General features: G+C 37.4%; 1 protein-coding gene across 4 annotated transcripts in view; it reads left to right on the top strand.

The window, feature by feature from the left end:
* The window catches only part of LOC122074461 (reticulon-like protein B16), a 38,394-nt gene continuing 21,055 nt past the window's right edge, over window positions 1–17,339 (top strand). The window contains exons 1-5 of one of the 4 annotated variants that reach the window (XM_042639278.1): window positions 1–277; window positions 478–641; window positions 7,147–7,327; window positions 7,427–7,568; window positions 8,362–8,431. In XM_042639278.1, coding sequence (XP_042495212.1) covers window positions 156–277; window positions 478–641; window positions 7,147–7,327; window positions 7,427–7,568; window positions 8,362–8,431 — 679 coding nt within the window. In that variant the 5' untranslated portion in view covers window positions 1–155. Of the gene's footprint in view, window positions 342–477; window positions 642–7,146; window positions 7,328–7,426; window positions 7,569–8,361; window positions 8,432–17,339 lie in introns of all 4 variants that reach the window. The other 3 variants (XM_042639276.1, XM_042639274.1, XM_042639277.1) reach the window with 3 other exon arrangements.

Here is a 17,339-nt window from a genome sequence, read left to right as displayed (position 1 = left end):
ACTAAGAAGAAATTTATCTCTCCCTCTAGATGACACTGGTGAAAAGAAAATGCTTTACCGTTTCCAAAAGTAACTTTTGGCCGATAATCTCTGTTTGACCGCGAAGAGCAGTTTTTAATTCATTCCAATGAACAAAGAATGGGTTTTGGTTTTCTATGATACTTTCCTGTGTCTGTTTCGTTCAATGCCTCCATTGTGTTCACGGACGCCTTTATAATTTTCTTTACTTTCAACTTCCTTTCCACCAACCTTCAAACACCGCAAAACAGAATTTTAGGTCATTCTTCTCCTTCGTCTTGTAATTCTTCTTATTATAACTTGTGATTCCGAGTTATTTGCAGGTCAGTATCTTTCGAATATGATTTCTGCAGGCATTTTTTGGCAGATAATTGATTGAATTTGTGATATTCAGTGTTACTGTTTCTTCTAAAATCTGATATACTAATTTTTTTTTTCTTTTTTTAATTTATTTGGCAGTGGATTGATGGATAAGTCAGAAGACTTTCCAGTTCTTGATGCTGAAGGAGATGCAAGGAAAGAAAATTTGGTTGATCCTTGCTGTTCTTCATCTTCTGATTGCCAGGGTTATCGGTTATTTGGTCGCCAAAGGTCGTTGTGGCAGATAATGGGAGGAGGCAAAGGTATGAATAGTCCTAAGTAGTTGCTAAATCAGATTCAGTTTTATCCCTTTCGCTTTCGATTGAATACACAGAACTGATCAGTCTCAGATATTGGGTGGATAGTTAGAAACAGTTTAGAATATCACACCTCACTAAACTACTAAAAATTAGTACTAGTCAAGGGATCTCCTAAGGTAAGACTCAGGATTACCATTCCCATCAAGACTGCTGAACGAACTATTCGAGTTTGTGGCTTCAGTGCCAACGGGTCATATACTCGTGGCTCTGGGAAAGCCCCTATTACTTGATTAAGAGTGCAGGCCGCGAATGATGGAAGAAGGAATAATTACTGACAGAAAAAAAAATAAAGGAAGTAATATTAGAAGAGGAAGAAGTAGTATTATTGACCTCTTTCACAGTATCTGGATTGCTATGCTTAAATGTTCCCATTGTTCCTTCATATTATCTACCGTCTGCGAGTCCTCATTTCTTGTTTCTATAGACCAATCATAACTACTTGATGAAGTTGCAATTTGACTGCAAGTCTGTTTAATTTCGAGAGATTTGAAGAATAGAAATTTGGAGTGTTACTGTACAATGCATTTACAGTGGATGAATATATATATATATATGTGTGTGTGTGTGTGTGTGTGTGTCATAGGGTCTTAGGTACCTAAGTGTATATAAAGACGGACTGGTTTTGGTGTGAAATAGAGAGTACAGTACAACCTTTACTCTAGAGAGGTGATTGTGAGTATAGGATATATAGAACTTTGTGTTCTATGTATGACGGTAGTATTGTTAGAGAAGACTTGTCTTACTGTTAAATTAATGGTCCTAGAGGTATTGTGGTTTCCTATTGAGACATATGACAGTAGTAGTGTTAGACAAGACTTGCAATATCACTTGTTCAGTTCCTCATCTTTTTCTTTATCGGCAATTACTCCACTATCAGCCAACAATTTTATCTCAAACTTTGGGTTTTTTATTTTCTATTTGAGTACGTTCCTATGCTCATAGTATTGGGCTGATCAGAGGTCTGATTTTTGTGGAGTTGAAGTTCTCTTATCATGACCTGCGGCACTCTTTTCTTGGAGTTTTATTTACAACATTATGTTCTAGTCTACTGCAAGTCGTGAACTTCAGAATTCATTGAGTTTTTAGGGGTTATATCACCCTATTATAGCAGCACCTTTGATACTGATTTGGTGCTCATCAGCCACCGAGTTTGGTTTTGATACAAAATCACCCAAATCCCTAAATAGATTATGTTAGTCTACTGGTTACACTTACCTTATCACATTTATGGTGGCAGGGATAGTACAGGGGTATGAAAGAAAATGGGAAAAATATGGTTAAAAGGGTGTTGGATTGCAATATGATATGTAGGATTATATAAATACAATCCAAATAACTCAAGGAGATGCAATCAGTTAATATCAAACTTGAAACACAATTATAGGATCAGCCCATAATCAATGCCACTAGGGTGGGAGAATTTCTCACACCTATACAGGTGACTGGTTGGTATAGGGATTAGTGTCTGGCTATTAAGAAAGAAAAAAATTCTTGAATGGTGAGTAGAGCAAAGTAAATAATGTAGATTAGGATAGAGGTCTAACCAAGTCTCAACTGCAGGAACTTTTATTCAAAGAACAACCAATAATCACCCAAAGATAGGCAGCAAACAACAGCCAGAATAAAGGAATAAAACAGTGCCTTGTAAATCAGAATCCCCAACCCAGAAATTGGGAGATTATGAGATCAGATAATATACCAGATGACAGGACTAACCAGAAGTAGTAATAGGGTCCTAACAGTCCACATACAGTAATAAAACACCACAGGAACAGAAGAAACTCAAACAGACAAATCGACCTCAGTAACTCAGAAATCCGTAACTGAATGATAATCAGGAAGTAAGTGCTTAAATCACCAACTTAAATATATTAAATTAATGAGGAACAAGGCCAGCAAACACTAAGCAATTTTCGGTACAAATCGAACCAAAATTCTGGACAGAAATTGAACTAATTAGAATTGGACAGAATAGGGAAAATTATTATAGCAATAAAACCCCAGGTTTGATTGACCCCAAATTAGGATTGGACCACCCTCTTACTAATCCTAACACTCGACCAGAATAGGGGCCATCAGATGGCTGGTTGGTCTGACCAGTGAAGGGTTGGTGTACAGAAAATTCTGGAAAATCTCAGATCAGAATTAAGAGAAGAACAGAACTAATTACCTGGATGGTTGAAGAGCAATAGAATAAAGAGAACAGTAGATGGAAGGAACCTCTCGGGCTTCTCATCGCAGAGAGCCAATTGGATCAAACACCAATTCTATCAGCCTTGATCAAACGCAAGACAACTCTTCATTGAGAAGACAATAGTAGCAGCCATTAATTTGTTTATCAAAATTCATTCTTTTTTTTTAGGAGCCTCCTCCTCTTTATTTATAATGTTGATGGGGGAGGGAATTACAAAATAGAAGGTTCCTCAAAAAAGGAAACCAAATATTCTCCTAATACAATAGTCACTAAAAACTGAAATTAGAAACTAGTTGAAAAAGGAAACTAACTACTAATGACTTGACTCAATAATGTAGGACTAGATTTGACAAGCAAACTAGACTCAAAACTGCAGGAAAATTAAACCAAAGAACAACCACATAACCTCCACAATAATCCACAGCAGATTGATATACCAGCAAAAATCAGACCACAGAAAAAAGGGAAACAGTGGCTATCGATCACGGTATTCAATGCTATCTAGCCCAGATTTCAGTAGGTCAAATAAAATAGAATCCAGCAGTAGTAATAAGAGGCAGCAGTCCCAAAACAACAGCAGGAAAATAGCAGAACAAAATTAAACAGATCAGCTACCGATTCTGGTTATATTATGGCAGATTCACTACAGGACAAAATTCTGGAGATTTTGAATATCTCTTTAATGGCAACTTAGAATCAGACTTACATTGGGTCGATCCATAAGGGAGTATAGGGGAACAATCGACCTCAGTTTGGGGGCCAATCAGTGGCTGGAACTGGCTCCAGCAGTAGAGGCCGAAAGGTTCTATTTCAGAATTTCTGGGCAGAAAATTTGAAGTATAAATACCTGTGTCGCAGCAGTGTAAGACCTTGAGAATAGGGAAGACTTGAAGAGAATAATAGAGCCTGAAAAAGACCTCCTGGACTTCACGCCCAAGGAGTCATTGGATCACACATCAACCCACATTTTGATCAAACACAAAGCATGCTCACAGGGAGAAGCAGCGACAGCAGCATATGGTTATTCATAAAATCGTGGGGCATAAAAGAGCCCCTTTCCTTTATTTATAACGATGGGGAGTGTTTACAAATATTGGTAACTCAAAGTTACTAAAACTGAAATAACAAAACTACTAATATGTAATTACTAAAAACTGAGATTGTAAACTAATGAAAAATGAAACTAAATATAGACTGGAATTAGAAACTAATATTGGACTGAAATTAGAAGCTAAAATTAGAAACTAATTTATAAACTAAATCCAAGCTAGATCCCCATCAATACCCAAGCGTGGGGCTTGGAAACAGCCTTGGTCGGCCTCAGCCACTGTGGTGGTGGTCGACCCTCTTCCCCCTTCTGGTATATGTCTTCAATTCTTCATCACTCAACTAATAGCTTGACTCTTAAGGAAACAAATATAACTCAAATCAAACCCAACTAAAAAGGAAACTGATGAAAAATGAAACAAATCAATGAATCCCGTATGCAACCTTAGAACCCCTAGTTTAAGCCCATAAAAGTGGCCTATTACACTCAAAACACATGGAATCAAAGGCCCAACATGTATAGAACCCAACCCTAGGCTTATTCTTAATAAAACAAGCCTATTTTGGTGATTAATCTGCATCAGTAAATCAATATGTGTAACTTACACTTGCTGGAATATGAAAACTTGAAACACAATTATAGGATCTGCTCATAATCCATGCGACTAAGATGGGAGAATTTCTCACACCCATACAGGTTACTGGTTGGTATAGGGATTAAGGTCTGGCTATTAAGACAGAAAACAATCCTTGAATGATGAGCAGAGCAAAGTAAATCAGTATGTGGAACTTACAGTTGCTGGAATATGAGTAAACATCATATAGATTAATTAATTACTCCAGAAACAAAGAATCTTGCAGGGGAAAAAGTCAATATTCTATCAAGAACTATAACTGAAGGTTCAGATTTAAATTCATACAACTGAAAGATACAAAACAGGTCTGAGAACTACTGAAGAAGTAATCTAGAAGGAATAAGTTATACACCAAGAACATCAAGTGGCAGTGTTCTGAACTAGTAATATCAACGACCAATTAAAGATCCTTAGTGTGAAAATAGTGACAGAATCTTGGAGGTTGCAGTCAGTTAATTCCCTTGTGGATGAATTTACTGGGCTTCAGGGTGCACAGAAACGGATTGTATGAGGAGTTATATCCAATTGTTATATCCCTTCTGAGGCTCTACTAGGAGTTTCCTTAGGATTTTTCTTGTATATTTTTCTCTTATATTTCTTCTTTCCTTTTTTCCCTTATGCATTCTTTGTTTAGAGGGTACCATGGGGTGGGATTCTTGTGGGATTGGGAACCACATGGTGATGGGGTGGACGACATAAATGGACAGAAATGGGAAGGTAAAGTTCCCTGTAACACCATTTGATCGATTGAGAGAGAATCCTTGTTCTCCGTGCAAAATAAAAAATGGAAGTTAGGACTTAAAAGGAACAAATTACAAAAGAATCATGGTTTCAGACGAAGTTTTCCAACCTTGATCTTGCCATTTGATCGTTCTGAAGCTCCTTCTAAGCGCAGCAGCAGAGTGGAATAGAGGAGCTGACATTTGCGTGCCCTTTCCCTGTGAGCTTCTGAGCTAAGGTCTGTTAGAATCTGCATTACAGAGTCTTCTGTCTCTCTCACTCCAAGCTCCTCTAATGTCAGCTACTCTGTCTGTCACTACAGGTGAGCCAAATCCCTGAATCAACTCTTTTGTTTGCGTGTGTGTGGATCTTGGGCTTAAATTTTTCCATTTTATTTGATTTGCTTGGGTAATCTGAAGCAGAAACTCGTGGTAAGTGGAAGAGGAGGAAGAGAGATACTAATCTTCTTCTTTCTCCTCTGTCCCCCCATTTGCAGGTCCATTTTTTTCTTTTTAAGATTCTTGCAGCCTTGTGGGTGCTACCTGGTGGTGGCGGCGCCTGTGGATGCTGGATAACGGTTGCACCTGGGGGTGCTGCCCTGGTTCTGCAAAATCCATGGATTTTTTTGCTTTAAAATGTAAAATAAAAATTACATGTAAAATGTGTCATTACTAAATATGGTTAGAAATTGAAGTAATTTATACATTAACATGGGATAATGATTACATAAGGTTTTTATTTGTTTATTTATTTTAAAAGTCTTAAAATTTCACTTCCATTCCCTTTAAATTTCCCTTACTATCAAACATAGCCTAAGGGAAATTATTTTTAATGTAAAAATAATATTTTGTCTACTTTGCTGCCTTTCTGTGGGAAATTCTGCAAAATAGATAAAACAATTGATGCTCTTTACTTACTGTTATTTGTATCGAGTGGAAATTTAAAGTAAAACAAAGAACCTTTTCCGAGTAGAGCTCATTTTCCTTAGGAAAAACAGTCCACTGGGCAGGGTTCATATTTGCCTATTTAACCATGTGTGTGTGATATTTAAGAAAGAATTATTTGACCTGCTTAACAACTACTACAAAGACTGCTACCCTATCATTAACTCCATGGCTGAAAACAGTTTCTGGGGAAAACGAAGGATTCGGGAAAAATCCAAAGATTATAATGACTATTTCATCATCTTGATTTCTTAGAGGCAACAAGTTTGCATTGCCAGTAAACTTTGCTATAATAACTTCAATAGTGTCTCCATTCACTTAGGTCATTCTTTTATCTCTATCTTCCTCTTATTCTTTGGATACAATTTTTCTTTTTGATTTTATATTTTTATTTTTTAGTCAAGAAACCTTTTGAAATCCTATATAATGGTAACATGGATTTGCAAGCTTAAGGGGTGTTTGCTGATTCAACTTCTGTTTTTTAAAATTTGGGAGATAGGAGTGGTAAGAAATTGAATCATATTTAATTATTTATTCCTACATTACCCTTTAGGGCCTTCAGAAAAGCACGAAATTTTCACAATGTGGATGCTCAGCTATTATTCTCCTTCCCTCTTTTCCTCTCTTTCTCCTCTTTTATTTTTTTTTTTTCTGTAAAGTTGCTTCTACTCAGAGCTTGCACTTTCTACTTGGCATGAGTCCAGATCCTCCAATCCATTCAACCTTCCTTTGTTGTGATAGAGAATAGTTCAAACATGATTCCTGCAAATGTGAGACTATAATTTTCTTCCCCTGCACATTAATCCCCCCCAAAAAAGGGAAAAAAATCTATTATAACAAGGGGTTTGTTTTTTCTTTGTTATTCTGGTTTCATTTAATATAATAATGGGTTTCTTTTGTGCTTTTAGCTGCTGATGTTATCATGTGGAAGCGGCAGCATGTTTCGTTTGGTGTCATTGTTGTTGCCACAGTTGCATGGCTACTGTTTGAGTACTCCGGATTGTCATTCTTGTCAATTTTTTCAGACGTTTTTCTGATTATAATTGTAATCCAGTTTATTCGCTCCAACTTTGCTGTTTTCCAAAATAAGTAAGGTCATCTTGCCTCTACCTGTTTATTTCTTATCGTTTTTTACCTGAAACACAATTTATTTTAATTTCTGGCATCTCTTTTGCTTTTGATGGGCAGGCAACTTCAACCATTACCAGAGCTAGTCTTGTCGGAGGAAATGGTTAATAGTGCTGCGGCATCATTTCGTGTTAAAATCAACTATTTACTGCTCATGGCACATGATATCACGCTTGGCAAAGATTTCAGCCTCTTTTTTAAGGTTAGTAATACTTTTGTAATATACAACAACAACAACAACAACAACAACAACAACAACAACAACAACAACAATAACAACTACACATATCCATTGATATGAAAACTTAACTGGACCTGGCTGGCAGAACTGTGAATGGCAAGAAGGTAGTATGATTCAAGGCAAAACTGCATCTTTAGGGAGGTGTCAAAACTAGTAAGACCTGTCAGTTTCATGAAAACCTGCCAAACTCTGTCCCATTGAACCATCTTTTGCTTGTCAGTGAAAAGCGGGTTGAAACTGCGCAATCCTTTGGCATTTCACATTTGGTCTAGTATTCAGAACTATGATTAAATTATCTAATTTCAAGGGGAAGAATCCTGAAATTGAAATGAGGATGATCTATTATGCTTATATGTAGACATGGTATGAGAAGAATTCTGTAATATGAATGAGGATGGTCTACCATGCCAAGATGTAGACATGGCCTTAATGGGAAGAGGATTTTAAGATCTATTGCAGAATATTTTGGAGTTGAGCATCCAATCTCTTTCTTTCTTTGGCCTTCTCTTTTGTAAGAAGTGAATGGTTTGAGAAATAAATGTAAGTAAATCTGTGGTTTTCTCATCAGGTTAAGCACACAATAATTGGTCCCAACCACTGCCTTCATCGCAAATCCAGTCTGTCATTGTGGACCATTTTTATTCATAATCTACTATTCTACTGACACTGCAACGTTTTCTTTAAAAGTTCAGTCTTGTTGATGATTACTCACTGAGATAAGGGAAAAAACTGAGACATTTTTTTTATTTGACAGGTTGTGGTTTGTTTGTGGTTCTTGTCAGTTATTGGTAGTTATTTCTCATTCTTCACACTGGCATATATTGGTATGTTGCCATCCCTCGTAGACGTTACCATTTTCACTAGCTCTCATCTTTACTTATCGTACCATTAGTATGGAGTAACCCGTTAATTGAACATTTTACTATCAAAGCCATGTTGTCTAGGTCTCAGTTATTTTTTCTAGAACTTTCAAGAAGCAATTAAATAGAACCCAAGGATATTTGTTCTAGTGAAGAGGCAGTGGTTTTATCACACATGATGATCAAACTTGATTCCTTTTTTTTTTTAGGGGGGGGGGGTTGGTGGGGGAGTTGTTTTTTGTCATTCCTAAAATGGAAATTATGTGGCATATCAAACACATGATGGTCAGGATTGCTTCCCCCGCCCCCTTTTTTTCTTGATATGCTTTCGTAGATGATATATTTTTGATGGATGGAACAAAAGCAGGGAGAATTTTAACTTTGAATTGTGAAGATAAACTTCGGATAGGCACCTAGATGGTTAGGGCGAACTGGGGATTGTGTGGATAGGCGCACGGTCCCAAGTTCGATTCCCCATCTGTGCATCTGCGATTTAAGTGGAGACCGTGGCGGCGGGTTGCTACGCTAGTCTCCCCGAGGATTAGTCGAGGTGAGCGTAAGCTAGCTTGGACACTTGGGTTAAAAAAAAAAAAAAAAAAGGAATTGAAATGTTTTAAGATATACTGAAAAAAAAAAAAAAAAAAAAAGAGTTTATTGAATGTAACTTTGGTAAAAAATAGGACTGAAAGTAGGCTGGTGAGAATTGATGATAGTTTCTACCTATAAGTTATAATTCTATATATTTTTTGGTTAGAATAATGATCAAGCATTAAGAAAAGAGAACAGAAACCAAGTAGCAGATATTTTCACCCCACATTTGTTTATTCTGGCTTTGTTTGCAAACTTGTGTGCTATGGAAACCCAGGCTCTCTCCGGCTTTGTAATATTTACAGAGTTAAATTGTTCAATAAAGTAGTAACGTCCAGCATTAGAGAAAATAGTTCCATGGCCACTGAAACTCCCTGCACCGATGCAACCAATCCACTAGATCTTGACAGTCAATCCGGACTCCAGACGTCTACGATTGTGTCTCCTAATGACTTTGCTCCTCGCTGTTCTTGGACTAATGCCCTTGCCTCTACCTCTTGAGCACATCCTACAAACCCAAAATCTCTCTAGAACTCTAGTTTGGCTCGATTGTTAGAACTCAAAAGCCCTGGCTTCTTCGTAATAACACAACTCTTCCCCATCTAGATCCACCAATCTGACAGCTTTTCCGGGAAGAATTTCTGTGATGGTAAAGGGGCCACTCCAATTAGGCTTGAACTTGCCCCATAGATCATGTTTAAAGGGTTTCAATCCCTGCTATACCATACCTTATTGATGTAGCAAGGGAGGGAAGACTATTTCCAGAGAAGGCAGTAAGCCTAAAGCTATCAGCATTTCTTTAAATATTTTCTTTCACTCAAAATCTCCCCAAGAAACTGAAATGCTCGGAGTTGAGAAGGAGCCCCCCCCTCCCCATTAAACATAAGAACAAAGCAGCTGACGCACCTAATGAGGCCCCGGGAACTCCCTGATGTTTCAAATAAAAGAAACAGAACTGGGAGAAAGCATTCCTATCTTTCTTTGGCTTATCGAACTATCAAGTAACCCCTTTAACCCCCACAATACTTGCGTATAGGTTGGTCAACCCTTAAAAGCTTATGAAATCTTATGATCCCCTCTTTACTTTTGTATAGTTTGGTCATTGATGCCTGCTAGACCTGCAAATAGTTTAATCGAACCCTTTGAGCCACCACCATTGTCTTGACTATGTTAGGGGCGCATATGTTTTCTTTCTGCGCGTGTTAACGTGTCAAAGCATGCAAACGCACAGTGGCGCAAGTGACATGTTTTTTTGGTTGTAGATCATCTAGCCACTGCTTCTTTGGTTGTAGATTAGCCGTTGCTTGGTTGCATGGTGTATTAGCCCGTTTATCTAGTGGTAGGCCTTTTCTTTTTGGGGCCACTGTTGGTGCATCCGGCTTCTTGCTTGCTGCTGATCGTAGACCACCCTGTTGTTTTCTTTGCTGGTCATGTTGTTTGTTAATATTGATTGAGGAGTTTGATAGAGTTTAGCTTATTGAATCCATAAACTGTCAAATTTCCTGTCAAGTGCAATGATATGAGCCCAGCCAGCTGCACAGGAGTTCTTATTAAAGCTCCCATCACAAATAATAATGGGATGATGTGATTGGGCCACCTCCAAATAGTCCGAATGCAATAATGTGGTCCAAGGGAAAGGAAGGCCAGTTTACAGGAAATTTCCCTTAGAATGACACAGTATTTAAACTGCTGCCACCATTCTCTATTAAATTCTGTTTTTGTTATCAGTTTCATCATCAGTTTACAAGCTGTTTTACAACCTGCTCTGTTTCCCTGAGTTTCTGCAACTTTTCCATTGCAGCATTTTAAGCCAATAGGTTTAATAGTTTCTGTCTGAGACCTGTTCACCTGGGCAGGGCGATTCCATCCCCTAGAGTTTCAGCTCAATCTGAGCTGCTTTGAGCTGTCCAACTTTATCGTTAGTTACTAGTTTAGGTCTCTGCTGATTTGTTTCTAACTTAAGGTAGAAGAAGACTGGTATTTTAGAAAAAGAGTAGAGGACAAATTCCCTGGATAATTATTAAAACCCTTCCTTTTTTTGAGTTGTTTCTGTTTTACCCTATTTCTGAAATTCCAGCTTAGTCTGTTTCCTTTAGGCTCCTTTTGGTGGTAAGGGGAATTTAAAGGGAAGGGAAGTGAAATTTTCATACCTAAAAAAGAAATGTTTATAATCATTACCCCATGTGATCCAATGTGATTATACTGTATTTAGTAATGATACATTTTACATGTAATTTTTATTTTACATATTATAATAAAGGGTTTTGGATGCAAAGTAAAGTGATATTTTGTAACCAAATGTGGAATTATTTGAAGTTAATGATATAGTCACATGGGATAATGATTACATACATTTTAAGTATTTCTCTTTTAAGTATGAAAATTTCACTTCCCTTCCCTTTAATTCCCATTGCAGCCAAACATAGCTTAAATCAGTTATTCTTCTATTCCAGATTCTGTTTTACCTTTCCTAACGGGGTCTTAAGCTTTCCAGAAATTACAGAATTGCCATAGCTTTTTTATAATTGGATTTTTATTGGTTTGGTGGGATCATACAACAACAACAAACTAAGCCTTATCCCAACTTAATGGAGTCGGCTACATGGATCCCACAAAACAAAGTAGGAGAAACTGTGGTTTAAACAGAGAAAGGGGGAATGAAGAGACACATAACTGAGAGGGGAGAGGGGGAAATGAGAAAATTGGGGGGGGGGAATGAGAAGAGAAGTGAAAATGAAATTGACGAAAAGGACAAATGAAAGAGGAAAGAGGGACAACCCAGCAAGTCAGGATACTATCCGCTAAATGAGGTCGGCAACCTAGATCCTTGCTCTCCAATAGGCTCTATCCGAGGTCATACTTGGTATAAGACCCTAACTATGCATGTCATTCTCACAACTTCTCCTATGGTCATTTTAGGCCTGCCCCTAGTTCTTTTCACTCCATCAATCGGCATCATATCACTACTTCTTACTGGGGCATCTCTAGGCTTACATTTAACATGACCATACAATCTCAAACGACTTTCTCGGAGCTTGTCATTGATTGAGGCAACTCCTAGATCAACTCTAATACGTTCATTTCTTATTTTATCCTTCCTAGTTTTTCCACACATCCATCTTAACATCCTCATCTCTGCTACACAAAGCTTCGCAATGACACTTCTTGACTGCCTAACATTCCGCTCCATACATCATAGCCGGTCGTACAACAATCCTATAAAACTTCTGTTTGAGCTTTAAGGGGATATGTCGGTCACACATTACTCTCTCTACTTCATCCATCACACTTTAATTCTCTGTGAAACATCATCCTCTATGCCCCTATCTTTATTTATAATTGATCCCAGATACCTAAAGGAGTCACTTTGCGGTATCTCTCTTTCTTCAAATCTCACCATGTCATTATCCATCATAGTGTTACTAAAATTACACATCATATACTCCGTCTTTGTTCTACTAATCTTGAAGCCTCTTGTTTCCAATGTTGATCTCCATAGTTCTAACTTAGTGTTAATCTTTGATTTTGTCTCATCCACTAAGACAATATCATCAACGAAGAGCATACACCACGGGACCTCGTCTTGAATGTTCTTAGTTAGCTCATCCATGATAAGTGCAAATAGATAAGGGCTTAAAGTTGATTCTTGATGTAACCCAATCGTGATTGGGAATTCCTTGCCCAGACCTCCCAAAGATCTCACACTAGTCATCACACCCTAATACATATCTTTGATTATCTCCACATATTTACTTGATACCCCTCTCTTCACTAGGACACATTGGAGTCAGTCTTTAGGGTCATAGGTATGTTTCAGGTCAATAGAGGTCATATGAAGATCCTTCTTGATATCTCTATACCTTTTTATGAGTCTTCTCAATAAGTAGATAGCTTCTGTTGTGGACCTACCTGACATGAATCCAAATTGGTTTACCGAGATACAAGACTCTCTTTTCAGGCAGGCTTCAATAACCTTCTCCCAACGTTTCATGGTATGGCTCATAAGTTTTATGCTTCTATAGTTATTACAACTTTGGATATCACCTTTATTTTTGTAGACCGGCACTACAATACTTCTCCTCCATTCATCTGGCATCTTCTTTGTATTTATTATAAGGTTAAACAGATTGGTTAACCAATTAACCCCACAAATCCCTAGGGTTTTCCACACTTCAATTGGAATTTCATCTGGGCTTGGTGTCTTGCCAGCTTTCATCTTTCTTAGGGCTTTTTTAACTTCCGCTACACTGACCTTTCAGACATATCTATAACGTGTGATATCTTGTTGAGTAATGCAATTGTTTTGGTCATTTCTACTTGAACTGTCTCCATTTAGTAGGTCACAATTAAAATTATCCCATCTCTTCACAATGTCCTCATCCCTTACCAACACTCTTCCATCCTCACCTTTGATACACCTCACCTGGTCGAAAACTTTGCTCTTCCTTTTTCTCATCTTAGCTACTTATAAATAGTTTTTTCTCCTTCTTTTGTGTTTAGGTTGATATATAGATCCTCATATTTCTTCGCCTTAGCTATTCTTACAGTCTCTCTTGCTTTGTTTCTAGCTTCATAATACCTCTTCTTATCCTCTTTTACTTTAGTCCTTTGCCATGTCTAAAACAATCTTTCTTGATTTTAATGGCAGCTTGGACCTTATCATCCCACCACCAAGTCTCTCTAGGTGCTTGACACCTACCCTTCGCTTCCCCTAGCACCTCTTTTGCAACCTTCTTAATATAAGTTATCATCTCGTTCCACATCTCATTGGTGTCTCCCTCAAAGTCCCACTTCCCTTGTTTGATCGCATTATTAGTACATGCATTTAGGGACTCTCCTTTTAATTTCCATCATTTTATCTTAGGGTATATAGGCTCTCTCCTCCTATGCTTCTGAGCACTGAGGCGCAAATCCATAACCACTAGCTTATGTTGGGTGGTTAGACTCTCCCCAGGGATAAACTTACAGTCCTTTCAAAATTGGCGTTTGCAACCTTCATCCAATCCTACTTGGGGTGCATATGCGCAAACAACATTGACAACCTCTTTCTCCAATACCAGTTTGATAGATTATAATCCTATCCCCCTGCCTTTTGACCTCCACTACACCATTATTTAGATCTCTGTCCACTAATATGCCCTGATGTAGATAGAGCTGTCGAAAGGAGGACTCGAACTGATCAAACCATGGTTTAGTTTTGTCCCAAGTCTTGACCTGGTTTAGTCCCGTCGAGCCAGCCTAGTTGGCCCCAATTTTGCACCTATGTTGCCATGCTGGTCCACTCCTTCAGCCATTGAACCTGCATAGCAACCCCTTGAATAGTGAATATTTTACTTCCCTAAGTGGTCTTCTAGAAGAGCCCAAGCAGCCATCAATCCAGCCTGTCTTGCAGCTTCCATAACAGGTGTTACTGTTCACGTGAACAGTATTTTTCTCAGCAAGTTTTGGTCTTCAAAATGTTCTTTTAGAAGCTATACAACTGTCCCTTATTCAACTCCAAGAGAAGATCTCTAGCAGCCATTGATTTGGTCCAGCTAACATAATATTTAATTCTTATTTTTTGTCCAAGTTAGTTTCCTTTTTGGTTAAGCAATTAGTTTTCTATTTGTAATTAGATTAGCTTCCTTTTAAGTTCAACTGTTAGTTTCTAATTTTGTTAAGCTTGGTTAGCAAGTTAGACACAAATTAGAAAGTCTTATTTTAGTCCTTCAGTTTCCTTTTCTATTATTTTTGTATTTCCAAATTTTGTGAGGCTATTTAATGCCCATTGATCATTATGAAGTCAATGGAGGTTGAAGTTTATAAAAATTGAGTGTTTACTGATGGCTGAGATAGCTATTACCTTGAGGGATGACATGCTCATTCCCTAATTCTTCTTCCACCCTTCTCAACCCTCCATCAATTCTCTTTATTTTCCTTTTATTTGTTTGCTATGAGAGAGTGTTTGAGTGATCATTACCAAGGATTAAAGTATTGGTATCGGTCGCTGTATCAGTCGGCCAAAATTAAGATACGTATCGGAGGGTATCATATCGTATCGGAGATATGCTAAGATGCTCTAAAGATACACATAAATGAATAGGAAACATTTTTTTAAACACTTTCGCATAAAGAATTTATTAAAAAAATCTATTGATAACATGTATTATGCATAAACACTAAATTGAGGGTATCACACTAAGAATTCAAGGTTTGTAGTTGTCCCATAATGTAAAATCCTTGTGTCCCAACCTTGATTTCCACTTTAGTTAGAGAGCAGTATGACTGGTAGCAACTTTGGAATAAAAATCCCTAAAAAAATCGTATTTTTCTGAAAAATTATCCATCTTGGCCATTATATGACCATAGCGCACTGTGTACCAATACGCACCGATACGTATCGATACTCACTGATACGTACTGATCGACACATACCGATACTCACCGATACGTACCGATCGATACACTGATACGTATTGATATATATCGAAACGTACATTTCACCTCGATTTTATATTTTCCATAAAGTCGTATCGGTGCATATCATATCGTATCGGTGTGTATCGGTGTATTGATGCATATCGGTATGTATCGTAGGATATATATCGATACAAAAGGATTTTAAAAATTCCATGTATCGTATAGGTCGGCTAAATTTAAGATACGTATCGGAGGGTATCGTATCAGTATCGGAGATACTTTAAACCATGATCATTACAAGCTTGTTGAAGTTCAAAAGCTCCATCAAAAGACCAGTTTGAAGGCCATTCAAGGTCTGTAGTTGCTGGTGCCATAGTTTTTAAGGCGCTGGTAAGGCGACACCTTAACAGCGCCGATGCGGTCTAGAGATGGTAAGACAGTGCTCCGTCTTATGTGAAGTGGCGCCTTATAGGTTTTTTTTTTAAACACGTTTTAAAATTACTTGATGAAGATTTCAAATATAGATTTTTTATTGGTAGGTGTATGATTTTTTTAACACTTGAGATGTATGGGATCAACTTTACTTCACAAAAAATAACCAAAACAAACAAAACAAAAACCCGATTCACAAACAGGGTTTGGATTTTGTCAAGGGTTTTAAGAAAGGGCTTTGAGAAGGAATCAAGGAACAAGGAAGAATCACTGATCCAGGCGATCATTTTGCTCCGGCAGCAGTGAGCTTCATTCTTCTTTGACAGGAGTAGAAACCATAGTTTTTAAGGCGCTGGTGCGACATAGGCGTTTGAGGGCCTGTCGGAGCGCCTTGGCAATAAGGCGGGCATAAAGCGTCGCCTTATTGACTAAAGCGTTCTTGTGTACTTTTTTTTATAAAACCAATCTATTTGACTCAAATACTAGTTAAATCCTATTACTCATATGCTAAATAAATATTAAATGTTTATATTCATACCAATGTAAGATATTCATCAAGAAAACAAATCAATAAAGTGAATAAACTAAGTTCATCATCAATTCATCATCAATCATGAATCATCAATATTCAATCATGAATCATCAATATTCAATCATCAATCATCATAACATATTAACATATAATATAAATACATAATTATGAAACAAAATTATAAATATAAAGAAAAGAAGACATAAAATATACAAGTATTTATTATACTTACCTCTATGATGCCATAATGAGTGCCTAAGCCCTAAGGTCATCCACTATATTTCTACTCCTGTCAAAGAAGTAATTAAGAACTTAGAATTAAAATACATCGAAAGTAAAAATCGAGATGCCAAATTAAATGGATGAGAAGTGACTAACCTGGGGATTCTTAATCATTCTAAAAAACTTAACTTCAATGAAGCTAAAACATAAAATAAACTAAAATGCTAAGAATTTAGTAAACAAAGAAAGTCAAATACTTAAAAGTTCAAGGACTCAAAAAACTTTAAAGTTTAAAGACTCAAAATACGTCAAAGTTCTAAGACTCAAAGACTTTCAATCCAAATCAGTAATTAAATTAAAATCTTCTTCTTCGTCTGCATTCTGTTGCTGGCTTGCATCATTTGGAGCTATGCCATAATCATCCTCAATGTTTTCATCATCACGAATATCCTCTTCACTCATCTCATCCACTTCTTCATCTGACGAATCCTCAAGCTCAACCCTCCTACCACGCCGGGTATAGCAAAGATTGGTTCCACTGGTAGATGCGGGAGCCCTCCTTGGTCTATTGTGGCCTTGATATGATGAAGATGCTCCAAGTGCTCTATCAACATCTCTCCAAGTGATATCATTCTCAGGATGCACTAATTCATCCTCTGATTCACCAATCATCCACTCACTACTCCAATTAAGATCATC

Source organism: Macadamia integrifolia, chromosome 3 (genome assembly GCF_013358625.1).
Source record: "Macadamia integrifolia cultivar HAES 741 chromosome 3, SCU_Mint_v3, whole genome shotgun sequence".
Taxonomy (NCBI): domain Eukaryota; kingdom Viridiplantae; phylum Streptophyta; class Magnoliopsida; order Proteales; family Proteaceae; genus Macadamia; species Macadamia integrifolia.
This window is presented reverse-complemented; position numbering and strand designations above follow the sequence as displayed.